Source organism: Malaclemys terrapin, chromosome 17 (assembly GCF_027887155.1).
Source record: "Malaclemys terrapin pileata isolate rMalTer1 chromosome 17, rMalTer1.hap1, whole genome shotgun sequence".
NCBI classification, from domain to species: Eukaryota; Metazoa; Chordata; order Testudines; family Emydidae; genus Malaclemys; species Malaclemys terrapin.
In genome coordinates this window covers 21,830,728-21,855,316 of record NC_071521.1, presented here as the reverse complement: position 1 = coordinate 21,855,316, position 24,589 = coordinate 21,830,728, and the positions used below count along the sequence as shown (strand labels likewise).

At 52.4% G+C, this 24,589-nt stretch overlaps 1 protein-coding gene across 1 annotated transcript; it reads left to right on the top strand.

Annotated features, from left to right (window-relative positions):
* The first annotated feature begins 9,076 nt into the window (after window positions 1-9,076).
* On the top strand, window positions 9,077-16,571 carry LOC128825113 (zinc finger protein 436-like). Its single transcript, XM_054007216.1, is given in 4 exon segments — window positions 9,077-9,191; window positions 9,697-9,786; window positions 14,031-15,359; window positions 15,362-16,571. Coding segments are annotated over 4 exon segments (1,635 nt in total). The 5' UTR covers window positions 9,077-9,157; the 3' UTR covers window positions 15,544-16,571.
* Window positions 16,572-24,589: the final 8,018 nt, after the last annotated feature.

Here is a 24,589-nt window from a genome sequence, read left to right as displayed (position 1 = left end):
GAGGGCACTATGCTATCGACTAAACCCTGCTTTCTAGCGGTCTGGCTTGTGTCGATAGATATCTGGGGCCAAGCTAAGCCGCTATAATTGCTCTTACACTGATAGAAGGGTCTCCTCCCAGAGGTTTGCATCAGTGTAAATCGGATTTTAATTTAGTTTTAGTTACACTAGTGACTTAGTGAAGCCTCTGGGGCAGGGATCATCTTTATTGTGTATGGCTAGAGCCCAGTACACAGAGGCATTGATTCCTGACAGGGCCTCTGGAACTACTGCAGTAGAAATAATTCATGCTAATAATACTAGTTTCCCTGGTCTCTGGTCATAGAGTCACTTGGGCTGAACGGACCTTCCAGATGGTCACCTGGACCACGCACTGGTCTCCATTGAAGGCCTCTGGGGTGGTGACACTCACCTTTCTGTGCTCACAACCTGGGTTGGGAATGCACAGGAATCCTTTTCGTAGCTCTGGTCTCACTACTGCAGCCAGCCTCCAAAGTCCACTGCATCCCTTGCGTTAGAAGGGTCTGAAGCTGCTGGCTCCATCAGTGGGAAGCAGAAAGGGGGTAATGATGTCACTGGCTTTTTGTATCTACGCTGCTTTAGAACATAAGAACGGCCATACTGGGTGAGACCAAAGGTCCATCTAGCCCAGTATCCTGTCTTTCAATAGTGGTCAATGCCAGATGCCCCAGAGGGAATGAACAGAACAGGTAATCATCAAGTGATCCATCCCCTGTCGCCCATTCCCAGCTTCCGGCAAACAGAGGCTAGGGACACCATTCCTGCCCAGCCTGGCTAATAGCCATTGATGGACCTGTCCTCCATGAACTTATCTAGTTCTTTTTTGAACCCTATTATAGTCTTGGCCCTCACAACATCCTCTGGCAAGGAGTTGCACAGGTTGACTGTGTGTTGTGTGAAAAAATACTTCCTTTTGTTTATTTTAAATCTACTGCACATTAATTTCATCTGGTGACCCCTAGTTCTTGTGTTATGAATATGGCTGTGTGTCTGTCACGGAGGTCACGGATTCCGTGACTCCCCGTGACTTCTGCAGCACCTGGTGCTGGCTCAGGGGCTGCGTGAACTGGGCAGCAGCAGTTTGGGTGTGTGGGAGGGGGCTCAGGGCTAAGGCAGGGGGTTGGAGTGTGGGGCAGCGCTTACCTCAGGGGAGGAGTCCCCGGCTCTGACCGGCATGTCCCTGCAGCTCCTAGGTGGAGGGGCCAGGGGGCTCCGCACGCTGCCTGCACCTGCAGGTGCCATCCCCACAGCTCCCATTGGCTGTGGTTCCCAGTCAATGGGAGCTGCGGAGCTGGCACTTGTGGCAGGAGCAGCACACAGAGCACCCCTGGCCGCCCCTCCCCCTAGCAGCTGCAGGAACATGCCAGTCGGAACTGGGTAGGGAGCCTGCCAACCTTGCCAACCCTCCCCCCCAGCACCAGCAGGGGTCCTGGCTGCACGCTGCCCCCCACCTGTGCCAGGCGGGGGTCCTGGGCCACACGCCACTGCCCGCCCCCACTCAGCACCAGTAGGGGTCCCGGGCCACCACCCCCAGCACCCGTGGCGCCCTGGACCACCCCCACAGAGCACTCGGGACCCCCGGCCCAACTTTTAGTTACGGGTATATAGTAAAATTCATGGACAGGTCAAGGGCCGTGAATTTTTTTTACTGCCCAGTGATCTGTCCATGACTTTTACTAAAAATACTCGTGACTAAAATGTAGCCTTAGTTATGAGAAGGAGTAAATAACATTTCCTTATTTACTTTCTCCACACCAGTCATAATTTTATAGACCTCTATCATATCCCCCCTTAGTTATCTCTTTTCCAAGATGAAAAATCCCAGTCTTATTAATCTCTCCTCATATGGCAGCTGTTCCATATCCCTAATCATTTTTGTTGCCTTTTTCTGAACCTTTTCCAATTCCAATATATCTTTTTTGAGATGGGGCGACCACATCTGCACGCAATATTCAAGATGTGGGCGTACCATGGATTTATATAGAGGCAATATGATATTTTCTGTCTTATTATCTATCCCTTTCTTAATGATTCTCAACATTCTGCCCACTTTTTTGACTGCCGCTGCACATTGAGTGGATGTTTTCAGAGAACTATCCACAATGACTCCACAATCTCTTTCTTGAGTGGTAACAGCTAATTTAGACCCCATCATTTTATATGAATAGTTGGGATTATGTTTTCCCTGAGCATTTCACAGTCACTATCCGTCCCAAGGCTTGGGCAGTGTCTACACCACAATTGAACAGCCCTGCAGAGAGGGAATCAGTGGGCATGGGCCAGCCGCAGGTGTCTGATTGCAGTATAGACATACCCTCTGAGCCAAGTGCTCCCGGCTACTTCCCTTCCTTACGTCACCTGCCAGCACTCATCACCAGTTTGTGTTTAGCATGCCCCTTGCCCGCTGTGCCGCTCACCAAATCTACGGCACCTCTGCCCTGGGAACTTCAGATCATCATCTGCTGCTCTCCACTTCCCTGTGTGGGCCAGGCAGGGGAGGCACCCTCTGGGGTCCCAGACATGGGGAGGAAGCACCACAGGCCACATGCCCTGAGGGGGTCAGAGGGCAACTCAACACTTGTGTGTTTAAATACTTCACAGAAGCCAAGATGGCAGAGGTGCGAGCTTTGCCCACTGCTGCTCACACCTCTCCTGAGTGAGGGACGGTCTCAGTCCAGCTGGATGTTGGCACTGCATTGAGCCACTGGGCAGTGTACATGGCAAGCCACATGGATTCCCACCTTGCCAGGGAGCTAATGACAGAGCCGAATGCAGAGCTTAGCCAGAGACCAGAGAGCTTAGTGTGTACCGACCCTTCGCGGGCACTGCCACAGCCTGGATTGCACACAAGGCCATCCCCAAGACTTGTAGGCAGTGTGGTGCCAGGGGGCAGTGCGAAGTCCATGATGCCAGGAGGCAGTGCTGTCTCTGTGATGCCAGGGGACAGTGCAAAGGCTATGGCGCTGGAGGGCAGTGCCAAGGCCAGGGTGCCAGGGGACAGTGCTGTCTCTATGGTGCTGGGAGGGGGGCAGTGTGGAGGCCATAGCACCGGCGACAGTGCTGTCTCTGGCACCCCAGGGCAGTGCTGTTTCTGACGTGCTTGGGCGCAGTGCAGAGATGGTGGTGCTGTGGGGCAGTGTGGAGGCCATGGTGCCAGGAGGCAGTGCAGAGGCCATGGTGCTAGCAGGTGGGATTCACAGATTCCAAGGCCAGAAAGACCACTGTGATCATCTAGTTTGACCCCCTGTATAACGCAGGCCAGAGACCTGCCCCACAATCATCCCTAGGGCAGATCTGTTAGAGAAACAGCCAAGCTAGATTTTAAACTGGTCAGTGACAGAGAATCTAGGGATCCAGCACAGGCACCTTCCTTGTCCCTGCTACTCCTCTCCTCTGCCCTATGCTGCCAGGCTGAGCATACCGGAGACTCCAGGTCCCTCACCTTCCACACCCAGACAATTTTCTGGGTTGCAACAGGCCATAAACATTTTTAAATGGGCCTCGAGCTCAAATAGGTTGAGAACCACTGCTCCAGGCTATTTCAAACATAATGTATCAAGTAGAACAGGTTCCAATAGTGACATGCTGTATATTTTAGGGAATTAGAATACAGGAACTCTATTGACTATGTATTTCTCCAGGTGTGCCTCAGCACTGGCCTGGTGCACTGCCCCCTAGGGGCTGGCTGAGGAACTGACTGTATTACCTTGTCAGTAACCAAGACGTGGTACCAAGGGTATTTGCACCTGTCCTTTTCTGCCAGGTGAAGGCACCTGTAGGAGAGAGGGTCTGCTGGGGCCTCATGCGGTGCCAGAGCTTATAGGTGCCTATAGAAGTGCAGAGCACCTCCTAGACTTGCCTCTGAGCTTGCAGTACCCCACACACTCAGGGATCCACAGAGTTTGGGGGCCCAGAATCCTTGTCACATCCCGATGGGGTGGGAGGCAGCTACAGACAAGCAGAATGACAGGAAATACTGAAAGGTGAAGCCCTCCAATGTGGCCATAGGGCCAAAGAGAGAGAGAGAGAGCACAAGACAAGCCCTCCACCACTCCATTATTTCTATTTCAGTGCCTCCTTGAGACCCGGCATCTGCCCCCAAAGGGTTTGAACGCTAAGCACATGGTGAGACAGCAAGAGAGGGATACAACAGATACATGGGGAGAAGACAAGCAAAGCCATCATAATAGTGCCGGAGCGCCAGGATGCCCAGCGCCCGCCATTGGGTGCCATCCCAGCAGGGAGGAGTTGTAAGGAGGGATTTGAACAAGGGCATTGGTGGCTTTGTGGAGAGCACCTGCTATGCAAGGGATTCGGTCTGGTCCTGGCTGCTCTGGAGGGTTCATTACTGATCACTAGGCCCCCCCCACTCTCCTGGTGTGCTGGGAGTCTCAGAGAAACCATCTCTGGAGCAGCAGGGTTGCATTCAGGATGTGGTTCCACATCTTTCTGCTGCTTGCTGCCTCCTTCCTTGGTGAGGAGGAGGAAAATCTCTCTCCCTTGGAATGGGCATCATGCTAAGCAGCTTTCCATCTGTAGCCGAATGATGAGGACCTAATCTGGGAGGACAGGGACCCGTTCCAGGTAAACTGAGAAGGCAAATGGAAGCCAAAGGAATAAGCATCCGATTTGGTGCTGGGTGCGAGGAAGATGGTCCAGGGACGAGTCTGGGCGGGAGAAGGTGAAGGAAGGCCCAGGCCGTTCTTCTTGGAAGGGCCGGGACCTTGAGCCTTGCAGGGTGGGTAAGGCAAAGCTTTCCCTGCTGGCCCAGACAGATGTTTGGGGCAATTAGACCCTCCCGGGAAAGGTCAAGGAGTGATCAGGTGACTGGAGGTAGGTGACTGGTTTAGTTGGAGACTGCTTAATGAAGAACTCAGCCAGGGCCCAGCCCCAACGAGGGGGGCTGTGAACCCCTGAACTTAAAGGGAGAGTTTGCAGGCCTTGCGGCGCCCCAAACCTAAGGGGTGGGAGTATCAACTGGGTTCTTTGGGGATCTGGATGGTGTTTCATAGAGCAGACACCAGGAGCGGGGGGATACTGTTTAATGACTGGGGGTGGACGTAGGTTACTCCTGATACTCGGAGGGAAACTGAGGCCAGGGCTGGCGGCGGTGAGCGCTGCCGCAGGCGGGCATGTCCGGAGACCGCCCCGCGCTCCTGCAGGGCGCAGCTCCCTTCCAGGCGCCGGTGGGGTGGGCAGCCAGCGCCCCAGGCCGGCCGCCTCCCCCCGGGGACGTGGTCGGAGGCTGGCGGCCCGGGGGCAGGAGTCGCTGCGGCCGGGGAAGGGCCAGGCGGGCGCTCCGCAGCGGCGGGGCCGGGCTCACGGCTCCCGGGCCGCCCGAACTACGTTTCCCACAGGCCCCTGCGCGGGAAAGCCGCTTCCCCGGTGCGTCCCCGGGCCCGTGCAGGGCCGGGCGGCGGGCGAGGCGAGGCGGGCGCCCGGCCGGGCTGCGGAGCGGGCCCAGGTGAGTGCCGCGGCGGGCGCAGGGGGCGTGGAGCCGGGGCCCAGCGAGGGGCCCGCGATCCATCGCCGCGTGCCGGGGGCGGCCGGCACGACCCCCCCCCCCCCCCCCAGTGCCTGGGCCGCGGGCTGGGCTCGGCTCGGGTTCGGGGCTGGGTTCGGGTTCGGGGCTGGCCGGCGCGCTGCGGGCACATGCGGAGGGGCCAGCGGGGCCCAGTGGATGGGGCCCGGCCCGGGGAGTCAGCAGAGCTGGGGAGCTCTGCCACTGACCTGCTGGGTGACATCAGGCCAGTCACGCTGCTGTTCTGTGCCTCAGTTTCCCCACCTGTCCCATGGCCCATCATCCTAAGGCTGCTGTTTAAAGTGCTCCAAGTGGACGGGTGGTCAGTACCGTCTGTCTAAGGCGACCCGCACCTCCCATTGAAGTCAAACGCCCACTGACTGGACAGACCTTGTGTCACTTCACAAGGGTAAAGCTGGTGGCCACTTTTTCCATATTCCTTCCAACTTGTTATATTTTGCCTATCTAAATCAATCCTCTTCCTGCCCCCCACCCCCGCACTTTCAGTTGGATCTGAGAGTTTTGCCTTTCTGTCCCAGTGTTGCTGTGAACAGTCGTTGCTGTGTTTCACCCCAGAGGCAGCTACACTGCTGTATGATGTGGTCTCTAAACGTATGGACCAGATATATCTTAACAGCTCATGGTGGTGGCCTTGCCTGCTCTAGGGAGAAAGTATCAGGGTAGCCGTGTTAGTCTGTATCTACAAAAACAATAAGGAGTCTGGTGGCACCTTAAAGACTAACAGATTTATTTGGGCATAAGCTTTCGTGGGTAAAAACCTCACTTCTTCAGATGCATGAAGAAAGGAGAAAGGGAACCAGTCTGCCCTTCAGAGCTAGATTAGCAGGTTGCAAGAACTACACACATCAGTTACAAACCCCTGGGGCTTTCTCTCACAAGAAACATGCCCAAAGCCCTTTTCCCTGGATAGGCAAATAAACTGTAGGCATAAGAAGAGCGATTCATGGATTCTAAGGCCAACAGGATCCATTGTGACCCAGTCTAGGGGTATCAGCCAGACCATCTATTCTGTTAAAGTTGTGGGCCAGCAGTGAAAGTGTCACTTCAAAAGGTAAACTTCGCAGCTCCGTCTGGTGCAGAACATTCCCTGTTAAGTAGGGCAGTTACTATTGCCTTTACATGCAATATGTATGTTTTTTATGTAAATACCTCCTATGCAATCCCCTGTTCTCTGCTCAGTAATGTGCCTCGGCCCTCTCCAAGCCAGCCCAATGTGTCCAGCCACTCTCAGAACTACAACTTTCTAAGTAGAATTTCTTGAAAAACAATTCTCTTTAAAGCAATAGACAACCAGACTACTCAGGTCCAAAGCCCTGCACGCTTACTGCCTGAAGCTAAGAAGGGCATGTTGTACCCGTTAGTAGCTGCTGTTTAAAATCCTCCTAAGATATTGGAGTAAAAAGAGTATCATCATCATCATCATGAGACGATATCATCTGTTTTTTTCCCCACAAATACAGAACTGAAATATTTATTAAACCCTTCTGAATTTTCTCCATTATTATTGCTACTTCTACCATTTATATCTACTAATGGACCAATACCATTGTTAGGATTCTTTTTGTTCCTAATATACTTAAAAATTTCCTTCTTATTGTCCTTAACTCTGTTGGCCGTAGATTTCTCCTTGTGTCCCTTTGCTTCCCTTAGCAGTTTCCTACAGTTCCTAGCTTCTGATTTATATTCAATACAGTACTATTCATTTCCCCCTTCTTCCATTTTTTGGCTTTTTGTGCATCCAGTAAAGTGTCTTAACCAATTCCCAGTTGTCATTCACATTTTTCTGATTAAATTCTTCCTCCCAGATGATTTGTCTCAATTGTTTTAAGGTTTGTGAAACTCGTCCCTTTAAAGCACTAAGTATATATATTGCTGTTTTGAACTTTTACACTTTTAAAATATGATCGGGTCATGATCACTTGCATCTAAGCTACCATTAACTTTTAGTTCCAAATGATAGGCTCTGAGTCATCTTGGGGAAAGTAAAGGCAGCCCAAAGCAGATGGTGTTGTTCTGAGACGGAGCTGGCTGGCTGCTGGAGCTATGTTTTTGGGGCAGGGTGTAGGCATTAATAATGGTGGGGATGTGACTGCCAACTCAAACTGCTGAGATCCTGAGCTGGCCTGTTTTTAAATCTGCCTTCCAGGAAACCTGCAGCTCATTCCTCTTGTCCTTTGAGCCTGGTCTCCCTTCCTCTCACCCGTAGTCCTGAGAATGGCTCCCCTGTTCTGAGGTTTTGCTTCACCAAGGTTAGCCCAGTCTTTACAGGCTTCTGTCCCTGTAAGAGATGGGGCACTGTCTCCCCATGTCCTGCACCACACCTCTCCCACTGACAGCCCCCCCCAACTCCACACTCATTGGCAATAAAGGTGCTACTGTCCCTTCAGGGGGCTGCCCACTCCCCATAGCCTGCTGCAGCCAGGCCCCAGCCCAGCAGGCCCTCTCCCAGGCAGCCTCTTCTCTGGGCCTTGGTCCCAGCAGCTGTTTCTGCCCCAGGTTCCTTACTGTCCTGGCCCTGGCCCTCCATCCCCCACACTGCTACGCTCGTGCTAGGATCTCTCACCACCAGTGCTGCCAACCTGAAGAGAGAAAACGTCCTGCGATGTTCTGGGTGACTGTGTTGTGTTGTAGGGTTGGACTGCCCTGCCCACCCCTGAGTGCTGCCACGCTCCCAGCTGGATTGGGTGAGGGGATTTTGGCTCCTGCTGCAGGAGCTCTCGCCCCACATCTGCCCATCCCTGCCCAGCAATTAATCCAGCCCCAATCTCTGCTCCCCTTGGGCTCTTCAACCCCTCTCCCAGGCCTGGGGGGGTGCAGAGGGGTCCCCTCTACCCCTTCCAGGCTGGGGAGTGGTTCCAGGGGTTCAGCCCCCCACTCAGGCGGGGGAGGGGGGAGGACACCCCAGTGGCTTTGGTTTGCTGAGGGGGGGGAGGGAGAGAGAGAGGCTCCACCTGCAGCAGCTCTGATCAACTGCCCGCCCCTTTGGACAGAATAACCAATCAGAAGGCTCGAATTGACCTGAGAACGTGGCCCGAGCTGGCCCTGCTGCGCTAGGCCTCACCCAGCCAAGGCCAGGCAGCGATGCGCTCCCCAGTGCCTGCGGGGTCCTAGACACTGCTCCCTCCAAGAGCCTCCCGGCAGTAGCCCCTAGGCCCCATGGCCGGGTGCCTGGCGTCCAGGCCATCTCTCCAGGGTCGCCCCAGGAGACGGCATCTGGGTAGCGTAGCAGTGAGTTTGGAGGTGTTAAATGCAGGGCTCAGATGCCTGCAGCAGGGGACGAAGCTGGCTGCAGTGAGCCTGGGCCCTGGAGGGCTCTGGCACTGTCTTCCTGGCCTTTTGGCTGCGTTTGTGGGACTCGGCCTGGCCTCAGCCCTCCAATTTCAAGTGTGTTTTCAAGCTGCTGGCTCTGCTCCTCCTTCCCCATCCCTGGCCTAGGCACCTGGGCAGGCTGGGCCCTGGGGCCAGGGGCAGCACTGGGGGAAGATATTGCATGGGGCTATCTGTTGTTTCAGGTGCTGTTGGTTTTGCCGAGATGCCTGTGACTCTTGGAGGCTGAGTGGGCTGTTTGGCCAAAGGGCAGAGGCCCTCTCCATCATGCAGGAGAATGACCAGACTCTGCTCTCTCAGGGTAGGGGATTGATTTTACTCAGACCTGCTCTCAGTGACATGCATGGATCGATTCCAGCTCATACGTCTTCCCTGGCTCCTTATGCTTCGTGGCATTAAGCTTTGGGCTCACGCAAGGATGGTAAAGTACCATAGGGTGTGGGGGCTGTAGATGTGACACCTGAACAGCAATCCCTGGTGCTCCCCTTAGAGCTTCCTGGGGCAAGGCCAGGTGTGTATGTGTATCGGTGTTCTCATGCTTCCCTTAATTCCCTTCTCCCTCCCCTGGGACTCCAGGTCCCCCGTCCTGGGGAGGGTCTGGGCTCTGTGCAGGTTAGAAATGGGAAACTGACTAATAGTGGTGGTGTGCTGCGTTCGGGGTCCCTGTGGGACACGGCACATCTCCCAACAGATGGCTGCTTTTCCCTGACGTCCCCCGGCGTTTCCCCTCCATTCAGGCTCCATGTCTCCTCCAGCCCAGCATTTGGAGTTTGTAACCTGCTGCCTGTTTCCTTTCCCCTGAGCAGGATTTGTGATCTCCTGGATGGAGCAAGAGGAAGAGTTGCAGGTCCTGGATCTCCAGGACTTGGAGGAAACCGAGCTCCCAAGGTTCACAGGTGAGGGCTACAAGCTAAATCAACTCAGGAACCATCGGTGCATGAACCCAAGAGCTGGAAAGCCAAGAAGAGCTGAGCTGTCACTTTCCTGCCCCATCTCACAGTCTCCTGTGCAAGGGCTGAAGCCCACTTAGCCACCTTCCTCCCATGGAGCTTTTCTGCTTCATTGTGATCAGCCTGAAATTAGAGCATCACAAATGAAAGCCCCATTTAGTGGCAGGTCTGGTTGCGGCAACCCAGTGCTCACGCATGCGAAACTTCAAAAGCGCAGAAACAAGAGGTCAAGAGCAGAATCTGCTGCATTCCTGGCCATCGTCCCGTCACATTCGGTGCTCTCTGGACATCCCCTCCCAAACGCTAGACAAGGCTCTTCCCCTTCCACCTCCAGTAGATACCTCAGAGTAGCACTTCCCCCAGCTTCGTCCAACTCCTGTTTTACCACGCAGCTTTCACTCGACCCGGGAGCTGAGAAACCTTCACACCATCCTATGGGTAACGCTGTGGTGCCTGAACACTGCCCTGGTTGTATGAGAGCGCGAGTTGGATGGCGAAGGGGGACGTGCTACTTTGCAGTGTCTGGTAGAGGTGGATGGGAGCGCTGCACAGTGCTGCTGACAGTCCTGTAGTGAGCCTGAGTCAAAGACAGGGGGCGCTGTAGTTCATTAGCCCCTTAGTGCCGGGAACGGAAAGAGACCTCAGTCTTCCTGTTTATTCCTATCAGAGATGTCATGATTTTGGTTGGAAGGCAGCTCTGCCCTCTGCAGGGTTGGGAGGACGGGTCCTCCGACAGCGCAGAAAACCAGGAGTGTATTCTCCACCAAGTGAGCAGCACCATGTTGGAAGCAAAAGGCTGGACGGCTTCTGGCAGGAGTCAGTTTTGTGAAGGAAGTGGGGGGCGAGGAAGGGAACAGCCAGCTGGCCCCCTCCCCCTGAGCAGGATTTTCAGGGGAAGGGGTTTTCACGCTGCATCTCCTGGGTTGTCCATCTTCTGGCAAAAACCTCTATACTCTGCAGTGCTGCCGTGAGGAGAGAAGGAGATTCTCCAATCCCCCATCTGGCCTCAGCCTGATTCGCTTTCCCTTGGCCTTCCCCTTGCATCCATTAATGATGGTCCCCCTGTTGCCCCCCACAGCCTCCTCCCCAGATGTTGGGGAAACCTCTGTGCTGCTTGTTCTCTGGGAAGGGAGGGGCTCTCCTTGGTCTTGGGCCCGCCCGCCCGCCGGGGCTGGGATCCAGCAGTGCTAGCTGACTGGCCTTGGCATTGCAGCTGAGTGTGAGCACTGCAGGTGTCTCACATTTAGCGAGTGTAGGCAGCGACCTATAGTTAAGGTTACCTGACACTTCCCATTATAAGACCCTGTTTTCAGTGGCTTATGACTTTAAGTTTAGCAAACTGCTTGGGTTGAAATTTCCCATTCTGGGTCTGCCTCAGCCTGTTTTTTTTGTTTGTTTGTTTTTAATTTTCAGCTGAAATGGTCTGCCATTTTCGAGAACGAGATTAGGGGAAAATAATGGTTTTGTCCATGTTAAAAAAAAACCCAAAAACCTTACAAGCATTTCATGAGACACTGTAGCACCTTCTTGCTTTGCGGCAGGGACTTGAAATTTGGCAGGGGGTCACCCTGAGGTCGGGGTGTACCTTTTGCTCTTACCATGGAAAAATACCCACATTTGGCCAAGTTACAAAACTGAACAATTTCAGTTCACGCTCTCAGGAGAGACTTGTTAGTTGAACTTCTCCAAAGATTCCATTTGCGCTGACATGCTGCAGCCCCCACGGCGCCTGTGTGTGACCGGAGGGCGCATCCACCTCCCACAGAGCGCCTGAGCTTGCACAGGGCCTGCTCAGGATGGTCACTCATCGGGGCAGCCAGGGCTGAGAGCAGGGACCTCTCTCTCCTGTGCTCTCAATGCTCCCCCTGCTGGGCCCAGGCAGCGGGGAGGGGAGGAAGGAGCAGCCTGGCTGGAATGTGGGGTCAGGGGAGATGAGGGGAGGGATGATGGGGGGGATGAAGGGAGGAAGAGAAGCCGGAGGTGGGGGGAGATTAAGGAGGGGTGAAGGGAGGAAGAAGGGGAGGTATGGAAGGGAGGAAGAGAAGCCGGGGAAATAGGGGAGTGGATAAGAACAAAGTGGTTGAAGGGTTGGGGGAGGGTAGCTGGGGGAAGGGCAGGAACCACGGAAGAAGGGGTGGGTATAGCAGCAAAGTGGGGGACAGGGCAGGAGCTGGGGAGGGACAGAGACCGTTTGAGGGGACTGAGGCAGCAGGACCTGTGAGCACTATAGCACCCCCAGGAGCCCTGAGTCTCGTCCCATTCTCGGTTTTCACAGGACCCCTGCCTGTCAGAGCACAGGATGGACAGTCCTGTCCCTGCCTCTCAGGTCCTGGGTGATGGGCAATCAGATAAACCAGCATTTTCATAGGTGGCCACTGTGTGTGCCTCATGTTCTGGGTGCCCAGTTGAGACACCTGGGGCTGGGCTGTGGAAGTGCTGCTGCTGCTGATGTGATGGGAGCTCTGCCATGAACACACAGTGCGGTAACTTGCCGAGTGCTCTGAAAAGTCAGGCCCTCGACATCCCAAATCGGGCAGGCACAGTGACTTGACATTGACACCTTTGGTCTCCGTTCCCAGGTGTAAAATGGAGGTAATTCCTCCTCCCCTCAGAGCTAGTGCTGTGCCACCATTCATCAATTAAGGCAGCCCTTGAAATCAATGGACGGTTGGAGCCTAACTACCCTTGAGGATTGGGCCTAAGCTGCTGCCAGGAGAACGACCTAGAGAAGCCTGCGAAGAAATGAATAATCTGTATTCGGGCAGGGTTTGGACGGGGTCTAGTAGCACTGCATAGGGCCACACACTGAGTGGGGAGGGCGAGAAGAAATACGGAAGTACCTGTTCTCTGAGCACCTTCTGTCCCATACACTGAATGAGGCAGGGTCCTGTGGAAAAAAATAGCATGTGGTCATGTAATGAAAGACTGTCTCCTAATTCACATGCCCCAGGGCGCAGGGTAAGGCTGCAGAGCAACCTTGATTCTGGCATTTCCTAACTTCTGCGGGTTTCACTCTGCAACCTTCATGTTTTGTTAATATCATTGAGACATTTATAAACCCTTTCCAGGTGCCCTGTCTCGTTCATTAGAACACATGCTGCACGATATTCCAGGGCTGACTGGGGACAATAAATAAACCTCTCTCTCTGTCTCTCCCCAAAAGCCTGGAATGTAGACGGGCATTGCAGGCTAACAAATCCAGGTTCTGGTGGGTCCCAGAGACAGCAAGGTCCAGCACTGCTGGAGGCCATCCCAGAGGTGCCGTCAGCCCTTCCTCCTCATCCATATTGAGGGGCTCCTCCCGCAGTACCTGTGTGGCTCTCAGCAGTGGCACTGAGGCTGCTTAGGGCTTTATAGGGTAACACCATCACCTCAGATTCCAGCTGGAAGCCTGATGGAGCAGAACTCGAGAGACGGGCTAGTGCTCAGGGGCGGAAGCTGCCAGGAGAGGCAAGGGGAGGGCAAATAGAGAACATCCCTAGGCGTGCTGTAATATTTGGGGCATGTGTCTCGGCTGGATGGGAAGCGGGTGTGTAATTGGACACAAGAAGGCAGCTTGCCTTGTGTGGTGCGGGCACTTCATGGAGCAGAGGAGCATGCACGGGATGCAGGGATCTCAGGGACCGAGCAGATGTTGGGGCAGACACTCTCAGCCTGGAATGAGCCTGTTCCAGAAGGAAGGTGAAAGGGGCTTGGTGTGGAATGTCTCTTCAACCCAGAGCTAATCTGAGCTCTCCCCAAGTCCTGAGGGGGCTCTGGGAGAATTCTCATCCTTGCTCTGGGTGTTAAGACAGGATGTTGGCCTGTGCTCTGTCTTGGGAGGGTGTACAAATCACCTGCTGATTTTCCGTCTTCTACACTAGGAAATTGCTGTGTTTTAACTTTAGGAGTGAAAACCCATTTAATGAAACTGGTTCAAACTCCTGTGTGTGGACGCTCTGATTTTGCTTTGAGTGGCTTAAAACTTATGCCCAATTAAATTAAGCTACGCTGAAATAAGTGCATTCACACAGCCTTTGGCACAGGCTTGACCAAATAGATTTTGGATCACATCTTAAGTTAAACAGGTGCCACTCTGTAGACAAGGCCTCAAGTGGGCTGAACCCCCATGTCTGTGTCTGCAGCCCCCTCCCTCCCCCCAGTTGCCTTGGCACATGGGCTGAGTCATGGCCAGATTCTCTTTGTTCCAGCAGTAGATGGGGGTTTGGGTGACAATGTGGTGGAGATGCCTGATCCTGAGGAAACTGATCTGCATGGGACACTGCTAGGGGGATCCAGCGGGGCCCCTCTCCAGAGTCCCAAGAGTGACTGCAAGGTGGGCTGGGAATGGCAAGGCCCTGCAAGCCAACCCACCCCTGGTGAAGGAGCTACAGGGGATCACCACGATGCTGCTGCCCAGCCGAGAGCCTCCACGGGGGATAAGCCCTATAAATGTAGTGAATGTGGGAAGGGCTTCAGCCAGAGCTCTGACCTCATCCGGCACCTGCGCACCCACACCGGCGAGCGCCCCTACAAGTGCCCCGAGTGCGGCAGGGGCTTCAGTGACAGCTCCACCCTGCTCAAGCACCATCGCGCGCACACGGGCGAGCGCCCCTACAAGTGCACGGAGTGTGGCAAGGGCTTCATCCTCAGCTCCTACCTCATCCAGCACCAGCGGGTGCACAGCAGGGAGAAAGCCCACAAGTGTGCCAGCTGTGGGCGCTGCTTCGGCCAGAGCTCAGAGCTGGCGCAGCACCAGTGCGCCCACCTGGGCGAGCGCCCCTACAAGTGCAGCGAGTGTGGGAAGGGCTTCAGCCAGAGCTCTGACCTCATCCGGCACCAGCGCACCCACACTGGCGAGCGCCCCTATAAGTGCCCGGACTGCGGCAAGGGTTTTAGCGACAGCTCCACCCTCATCAAGCACCAGCGCACCCACACCGGCGAGCGCCCCTACGTGTGCACAGCCTGCGGCCGGGGCTTCAGTGAAAGCTCCACGCTCATCAAGCACCAGCGCACGCATACGGGCGAGCGCCCCTACGTGTGCACCGAATGCGGCAAGAGCTTCAGCCTCAGCTCCACGCTCTTCAAGCACCAGCGCACGCACACGGGCGAGCGGCCCTACCTGTGCACGGAGTGCGGCAAGGCCTTCAGCCTCAGCTCCAACCTCCTGCAGCACCAGCGCACGCATGCGGGCGAGCGCCCCTTTGCCTGCGCCCAGTGCGGCAAGCGCTTCACGCAGAGCTCCAACCTGCTGCAGCACCAGCGCACCCACACCGGGGAGCGCCCCTACCAGTGCACCCAGTGCGGCCGCCACTTCAGCCTCAGCTCCAACCTCATCCAGCACCAGCGCACCCACTTGGGCGAGCGCCCCTACGCCTGCGCCCAGTGCGGCAAGCGCTTCGGCCTCAGCTCCAACCTGCTGCAGCACCAGCGCACCCACACCGGGGAGCGCCCCTTTGCCTGCGCCCAGTGCGGCAAGCGCTTCGGCGACAGCTCCACCCTGAGCAAGCACCGCCGCACCCACGTGGGGCAGTGCTCCTATTCCAGTGCACTGAGGGTTTTGGGGACAGTGCCACGCTCCTGCAGCACCCGCACACCCACCGGCATGAGCAGCCCTACCAGTGCACCCAATGCAGCAAGGCCTTCAGCCAGAGCTCCTGCCTGGCCCAGCACCAGCACACCCACAAGGACTGGCCCCTCTGTGCCATTGCGCCCTGCCCCTAACCTCAACCGTCAGGTCCTGGGAAGTGCCAAGAGGCCCTGCCCCTAACCTTGGCCACCAGGCTCCAGGGAGGGAAACATCCACCCAAGGCCCTGCAGTCCTCCGGCAGCGCCATAGCAGCATGGGACAAATGGAGAGCTCAAGCAGCCCGCCTTGGGCTCAGTGTCCCAGCGACTGTGCCCGTGGGCTGGCATGCACTGATTACCTGCAGGCTACCAGCGGTGCCCTCCCGGAAGCTGTGCAGTTCAGGCTTCCGCCGTGCAGCGCTGCTAACTCTTGCGGAGCTGGCTGTGAGAGAGGCCCGACATGCAGCAGCACCTCCTACTCCACATGTCAGTGCCCCAACCAGACACATCCCACGGGGAACTTGGGTAAGAACCTGTTTGAACGCTGTGGGGGTCAAAGTTCGACTCGTGCATGAACATTGGCATTGGCTTATCAGAGACTGGAGAGAGCTCATCTAGTGGAATGACGCAGGCAGGGTGAGACTAATTCCCACTCCCAGCAATAACAGGATAAAACTAAGAAAAAGAAAATCTCGGCCAAGTACTGAGGGAAAACTTCCACCAGTGAGATCCGTTAGGCTGTGGGGTCGTTTCCCCAGCGAGGGGGCTGGGGCCCCATCTCTTGAGTTATTTAAAACTGAACTGGATAAAAAGAGCTTTCCTTAAAAGTCACACACAAAATTGTCTCTAAATGCAGGGAAGGAATTGGGCCAATCCCACGCAGCTGCTGTCCAGCTCCAATGTGAGACCGTTGTAGGGTCAGCAGAGTCGGGAGCGACTGTCAGCCAGTGAGGCTTTGGTAAGAATTGGAAAGGACCTGCTCAGTGCATGTGCCGGCAGGGAGATGACACAATGTGGGCTGGGGGTTTCTGACCTGGAAGTAAAATGTGTTCTCTTTATTCTCATTCTCTTTCTGCGTCCTTCCCAGACCGCGCGTGGTTCTGTGTGAGATGTTTCTGGGAGGTCTGAGGTAGAGCTGTTATCATGTGCATACAGTAAAGAGACTTGATACATTTTAAAGCACAGAGCTGATTTTAATTCTTCCCCCAGCACCTGGGAATCCTTTCTTTCTATCATCTCCATCATTTATATTCCCTGAGAGCCCCCAAGTATGCCAGGTATATATGTCAGGCCTAGAAGAAAACAGGCCCCTTCCCCAGTGAGTTCAGAAGACTCTCTTAATAGCTCTGTACCGACCCCCAGAGCAGACACCCGGTCTTCAGCCGCGGCTAGGACATTGGCTCACCGGTATTTCTGGGAGTTGCTGGAGGAGGTGGCGGTGAGAGTAAGCTGGCCATTCGAAGGATCCCTGCTGCTCCAGCAGCATCTCTGTGATCAGCCAGGGGGAGTTTAACGCTCCCTGGGAGTGGCTGAGTATCTGGATTAGGACAGGCAGTACCAGCGGGGCATGTGCACCAGTTGGGTGAAAGGTGCCTGTATGCGGTGCAGAGGCAGGGAGCCTCCCCAGAGGCCATGCACCAGGAGGGAGCTGGCAGGAGGACTGGCTTTGGGGAGTGGAAGCTGGTCGGTAAACCTACCCTCGGAACCCCCCAGATTCCTGGTCATTACTAGAACATAATCATTTCACTTCTTATAGATGGTAAAAAAAATTGCTCCATTCTGTAAGTAATGGAATGGGATATTTAATAGCGCCAAGTAATTCCATGTGATGAAATTGTATGATTTATTCTATGATAGAAATGTCTAAGTAAATCACTTAGATAGAAAACACAAACCTAATATAACTGACATGAATTACTGAATGGCCTTAAAATAGGGGGGAGGGATAGCTCAGTGGTTTGAGTATTGGACTGCTAAACCCAGGGTTGTGAGTTCAATCCTTGAAGGGGCAATTTGGGGCAAAAATCTGTCTGGGGATTGGTCCTGCTTTGAGCAGGGGGTTGGACTAGATGACCTCCTGAGGTCCCTTCCAACCCTGATATTCTATGCTAAGTCACAAGTAATCTTAAATCATTTATTAAAGTGCAACCAATTAATAGTTCAGTTGACAAGATACTACCATCAAATGAACTCCCCAAGCCAATATACCTGCTGGAGGTCTCATGCAGCCAGTAGTAAAACAGCGCTAGAGTTTCTAAAAATTGTAGATGACTGTTCTCTAACACAAAAAGGGTTGGACCAACACATGGTAGGTCTATTTTGGATCTCATAATGACAGATAAAAATGAGTTAATCACTGGGCTGGAAGTTGGTGGCTGTCTAGGAACCAGTGATCATGACGTGATTACATTCACTGTGGGAAAAGCTGAGAAAAATTATTAATGAATTTGATTGGGGGAAAAATTAGACAGAAAAATGTGAATTAAAATCAGGAATTCTTTAAGAAGAATTTGTTGAATGGCCAGAAGCCCCTCAATTCCACAATCAATAAGGACAACTTGGGTAAAGTCGAGAAGAGACGTGAAGATCACAATTAAAAATTAATTTTTATTTTCATATGTGTATGTATGTATTACTCCTGGGGGCATTCTGTGCACAATATTTTAAAATTCTGCACATTTTATTTGTCAAAATAACACTATATAATCAGGCCAGTTTCAATTATTTTGGTAATTTATTTGAAAATACTTGTCAGTAAGTGTCTGCAACAAAACAGATACTCACAAAAATTCCCCCATGAGTAGAGAGTTAAAGAAACCCCTACAACAACCCAGTTCCTCTTTCTCTGCCCCCTCCCCCCAGAGCCCAGCCCTGACCACCCCCAGCCCAGACACTTGTATCCCTAACCCCTCAGAGGCCAGCTGTGGGGCTCCCCCCAGCTCATACACTCACACCCTCTACCCCCCAGAGCCCAGGGATCCAGAGGGAGAAACAGCCTGATGCTGGGTCACAGGGTTGCATGGAATTTCCTGCGCACCACCTCCTTCCTCCAGAGTGTGCTGGGCACTGCAGTTGCTGGGAACCCTCCAGTCCCTCCTACCCCCACCCCCCCGTCTTCTATTGCAGGGATCGGCAACTTTTGGCACGTGGCCCACTAGGGAAAGCCCCTGGCTGGCCAGGCCGGTTTGCTTACCTGCAGCATCTGCAGGTTCGGCCAGTCACAGCTCCTACAGGCCGCAGTTCACCATCCCAGGCTAATGGGGGCTGCGGGAAGGGCGGACAGCATGTCCCTTGGCCCACGCCGCTTCCTGCAGCCCCCATTGGCCTGGAGCAGCAAACCACAGCCAGTGGGAGCTGCGATCGGCCGAAACTGCAGACACGGCAGGTAAGCAAACCGGCCCGGCCTGCTAGGGGCCTTCCCTGGCGGGCCACATGCCAAAGGTTGCCGATCCCTGTTCTATTGCCAGCTGAGCTGTGCCGGGTCCAGCAGCCCCTAGTGTCAGCCAACATCTCTGCAGCCCATTTCAGTGGGGTGAAAAGGAAATTCTGCACACACAACATGAATTTCTGGAAAATTCTGCATTGCACAGTGGTGCAGAATTCCCCCAGGAGTAATGTATGTATAACTAATGGAAAAATGGGGAAGTAGATAGCAATCAGTATAAGTTAGAGGTAATGACGTGTAGAAAATTGATAAGGGAAACTAAAGACATCAAGGAATCTGTGGCTGCGAGGGCTAAGGACAATAAAGAGTTCTTTGGCTGAGTGAGGCAAAGCCCTGTACTCCCCCGAGAGCATTTGTCTCTAATACAGTAACTTTGGAACACCATCTCTGCTCAATTCCAAACATTCAGGGAACATTCTAGGCAGGGCAAGAACCCTGTTGATTTTGGGGAAGACTGAAAGGAGGAAATAGAGAATGCACAGATCCCCTCGCATCTGCTTAGCTCATCACATCTATAGATCAAAGAACTATTCGTGTCAGCCATTAACATTTTCAGCCTAACAGCAGCTCCCAATCTCAGCTCTCCATGTGCCCCAGTAGAGTGTAAATGACTTGTCTCCTACAAAGAAAAGGGAGTGTGAAGGTGGCTTCTTTGCTTCCTTCCTCCTAGCACATTGCCTCCCCAAAGTCTGCTTCATGGTGGGGGAGAGACAGATGCTACCACCCCTCTTGTCCCTTCCAGTCCAGGAGAAGAAAAGTATGTAGGAGCGGGGAGAAGAAGTAGTGATACACACAGCCCCTGGCATGGAGGGGAAAGGAGAATTGGGGGCACACAGAGAACCTGATATAAGGTAGGGGTTGTGTAACAAGCACAAAAAACACTCTAACCATTTGGGTGTTCGATATTCCTTCCCATTGGTGACAGGTGAGTTTAAAATAAGTACCTGTCTATATTGATGTTATACTACATTATGGTTTTGAATTTACAGTTCACTACTTGGATCATGCCAAAAACAAAAACCAGCTGGCATCTACAAAGGCTAAGCGACACATCCGGAGCACTTTCAAGGACCCAAACGTTTGAGGAGAGTAGGATTGACCCTGGGTTCAGTTACCAATGGATGCAATATACCAAAAAAGGTACTGATGAAACAACAAAGAGAAGAGCAGCTTAGACAATTTAATAATCCAATTCAGGTTTAGTGGCAGTACCCAGTAAAACTGCTACAGGTTAGAGTCTATCCACAGACTCTCACTTTGTATGTTGGTTTTGGGTTTAGACCTGAAAAGCCATCTGCACTTAACATCGGAGACCACACAGCGCTCAGCCTGTAGGAGCAACAAAGTGGAGATGGCTCATGGAGGGATGCAAGGAGCCCCTTGAGCGTGCAGTGAGCTCAGATACAGAAGCAACTAAACATGTAACCCACTGGTTAAATATAGTAGGAGCAAAAGAAATCCTAGCAATGGTATAGGCCCATTACTAGATGAAGATGGTAAAATTGTTAATAATGATACAGAAATATTTAGTAAAAATTCTGTTCTGTATTGGCAAAGAAGCAGGATGGTGTATTCCAATCACTAGAGGATGATGAACTACTTTCCAGTCCATTAGTAACTAAGCAGCAGTTGTTTAACATCCTCCTACATGTAAACATTTCTAAATCAGCAAGCCTGGATAATTTTCATCCAAGAGTCCTCAGAGAGTCGGCCGAGGCGTTCTCTGGCTCTCTGATGTTAATTTTTAATAAATCTTGTGAAAGCAGGGAAATTCCAGAAGACTGGAAGAGAACTAATGTTGTGCCAATATTCAAAAAGGACAAGTGGGATGACCTGAGTAACTATAGGCCAGTTAGCCTGACTTCAAACCCGGATAACTAAGGGAAAAGCTGATACTAGGATCAGTCAATAAAGAATTAAAAACTGGGAATATAATTAACACAAGTCATCATGGTTTTACCTAAAATAGGTCTTGTCAAACAAGCCTGATTCCATTTTTGATGAGACTACAAGTTGGTTGATAAAGATAACTGTAAACTTTTGTAAGTCATTTGACATAGTACTCATGACAGTCTGATTAAAAAATGCCCACTGTCCAATGGAGCACGTGTTAAACGGATGAGGAACAGGCTAACTGACTGATCTCAGAAAGTAGTTATCAGTGAGGAACCATTGGAGCCTCGTGTTTTTCACAAATATAAAATAACATGAAATAAAACAAAAAACTCACTCAGCAGCAGCACCTCCCATGGTTCCTGTCCTGTAGGACTGGGTCCAGCTCCCTGATCTGGGTGTTGCCATCTGGCGCACAGGGTTGCAGCATCATGCAGATTTGGTTCAGCCTTCCCGCCACCATAATGGGGAGAAGGCCAGGCCAAATTTCAGTGAGTGGCATTATGAGCTGGCACACGAGGTTGCAGCGCTGCTCTTGTTTGACCCGAATGCCCCTCTGTCATCATGAATACAACCCTGTAGGGCCTCCCAACCTCCAGGGCAGGACCCGACCAACATACACCTGCATGGATAAAATAAAAGAATGAAACTCCTGAAAAAACTAAAAATGATAAAAAATAAGAATGTCCTGGGTTCTAGGCATCAACGTTGCATGGAGTGTTTCTAGTGGGGTTCTGCAGGGATTGGTTCTAGATCTGACACTAGTCAACATTTTCATTAGGGATCTGTAAGTAAATATAAAATCACTGCTCATAACAGAGCGATTATTCAGAGCCATTTGGATCACTTGGGAAGCTCGGCCCACTCACCTAAAATGTGTTTTAACACTGCTAAATGCAAGACACCTACAGAATGGGGGCTGTATTCTAGAAAGCAGCGACCCTCGAAAGGAATTAGGGGGCCCAGCGGTCAAGCAACTAAACATGAGCCCCCAGGTGATACTGTGGCAGAAAGGGCTAATGCGATCTTTGGAAGAGAAGAATGAGTGGGGGATTTGATAGCTGCTTTCAACTACCTGAAAGGGGGTTCCAAAGAGGATGGATCTAGACTGTTCTCAGTGGTGGCAGATGACAGAACAAGGAGTAATGGTCTCAAGTTGCAGTGCAGGAGGTCTAGGTTGGATATTAGGAAACACTTTTTCACTAGGAGGGTGGTGAAGCACTGGGATGGGTTACCTAGGGAGGTGGTGGAATCTCCTTCCTTAGAGGTTTTTAAGGTCAGGCTTGACAAAGCCCTGGCTGGGATAATTTAGTTGGGGATTGGTCCTGCTTTGAGCAGGAGGTTGGACTAGATGACCTCCTGAGGTCCCTTCCAACCCTGATATTCTGTGATTCTTTGGAACCCCCTTTCAGGTAGTTGAAAGCAGCTATCAAATCACCCCTCATTCTTCTCTTCTGCAGACTAAATAATCCCAGTTCCTTCAGCCTCTCCTCGTCAGTCATGTGCTCCAGCCCCCTAATCATTTTTGTTGCCCTCCGCTGGACTCTTTCCAATTTTTCCACATCCTTCTTGTAGTGTGGGTCCCAAAACTGGACACAGTATTCCAGATGAGGCCTCACCAATGCCGATTAGAGGGAAATGATCATGTCCCTCGATCTGCTGATAATGTTCCTACTTATACAGCCCAAAATGTCATTAGCCGTCGTGGCAACAAGGGCACACTGTTGACTCATATCCAGCTTCTTGTCCACTGTAACCCCTAGGTCCTTTTCTGCAGAACTGCTGCCTAGCCACTTGGTCCCTAGTCTGTAGCAGTGCATGGGATTCTTCCGTCCTAAGTGCAGGACTCTGCACTTGTCCTTGTTGAACCTCATCAGATTTCTTTTGACCTAATCCTCTAATTTGTCTAGGTCCCTCTGTATCCTATCCCTACCCTCCAGCGTATCTACGACTCCTCCAAGTTTAGTGTCATCTGCAAACTTGCTGAGGGTGCAGTCCACGCCATCCTCCAGATCATTAATGAAGATATTGATCAAAACCGGCCCCAGGACTGACCCTTGGGGCACTCTGCTTGAAACCGGCTGCCAACTAGACATGGAGCCATTGATCACTACCCGTTGAGCCCAATGATCTAGCCAGCTTTCTATCTACCTAATAGTCCATTCATCCAGCCCATACTTCTTTAACTTGCTGGCAAGAATACTGTAGGAGACCGTATCAAAAGCTTTGCTAAAGTCAAGGAATAACACGTCCACTGCTTTCCCCTTATCCACAGAGCCAGTTATCTCATCATAGAAGGCAATTAGGTTAGTCAGGCACGACTTGCCCTTGGTGAATCCATGCTGACTGTTCCTGATCACTTTCCTCTCCTCTGAGTGCTTCAAAATTGATTCCTTGAGGACCTGCTCCATGATTTTTCCAGGGACTGAGGTGAGGCTGACTGGCCTGTAGTTCCCCGGATCCTCCTCTTTCCCCTTTTTTAAAGATGGGCACTACATTAGCCTTTTTCCAGTCATCTGGGACCTCCCCCGATCGCCATGAGTTTTCAAAGATAATGGCCAATGGCTCTGCAATCTCATCCGCCAACTCCTTTAGCACCCTCGGATGCAGCGCATCCGGCCCCATGGACTTGTGCTCGTCCAGCTTTTCTAAATAGTCCTGAACCACTTCTTTCTCCACAGAGGGCTGGTCACCTCCTCCCCATGCTGTGCTGCCCAGTGCAGCAGTCTGGGAGCTGACCTTGTTCGTGAAGACAGAGGCAAAAAAAGCATTGAGTACATTCGCTTTTTCCTCATCCTCTCCCCCATTCAGTAAGGGGCCCACACTTTCCTTGACTTTCTTCATGTTGCTAACATATCTGAAGAAACCCTTCTTGTTACTCTTAACATCTCTTGCTAGTTGCAATTCCAAGTGTGATTTGGCCTTCCTGATTTCACTCCTGCATGCCTGAGCAATATTTTTATACTCCTCCCTGGTCATTTTTTCCTGCAACCTCAATAAGGATTCTTTAAAGTACAGCCAGCTCTCCTGGACTCCTTTCCCCCTCATGTTAGTCTCCCATTCCCTTCATTGCACCATCGCTTTGCTTTCTGCCATCATCTGTGACTATCTGATCTGACACATGTTCCAATACGCAGCATGGGGTAAGTGAATGAGACCTGAGACTGCCATGATCCTAGTTCCACCTCCTGCGCCCACCTGAATACTCGTCTTCTTCTAGGTGAGGGTTGTAAGGCCTTGGTCAAAATGCACAGGGAGTTTTACATAAATAGTAGCAGATGTCAACAATAGAGGATGCTTGACGCTTGTGTATGTGGGGAAAATCACCGGTATAAACGTACTGTTACAGTTATAGTATATACCTCTCCATGTAGACTCTCGTACTGGGAATAACAGTGTGTTTTCCTGTACAGCATATGTCGCCCTGTGCTGTTAGGGAGGGTGAAAGTCTCAGGGAAGGAGAGCATCAAACTGGATCCCATAGTTGGGATCCTCCTCCCAGGTAATGGCATGGTAACCTCTCACACCAAGGGCCCCTCCAGGGAAAGGGACCCCATTATTAGGAAGAGCCAGGTAATAGTAATGGGGGATTCGATTATTAGAAATAGAGGTAGCTGGGTTTGTGAGAAGCAGCACCACATGGCAAATTGCCTGCTGGATGCAAAGACTGCAAACCTCTGGAGACATCTGGACAGACGTATGTGCAGTGCTGGGGAAGAGCTGGTGGTTTATTACATGTAGGTACCAATGACATAGAGAAAGGCAGGAGAGACGTCCTGGAGACCAAATTTAGACTGCTAGGTAAGAGACTAAAGTCCAGGGCCTCAATGGTAGAATTCTCTGAACTGCTCCCAGTTCCACGTG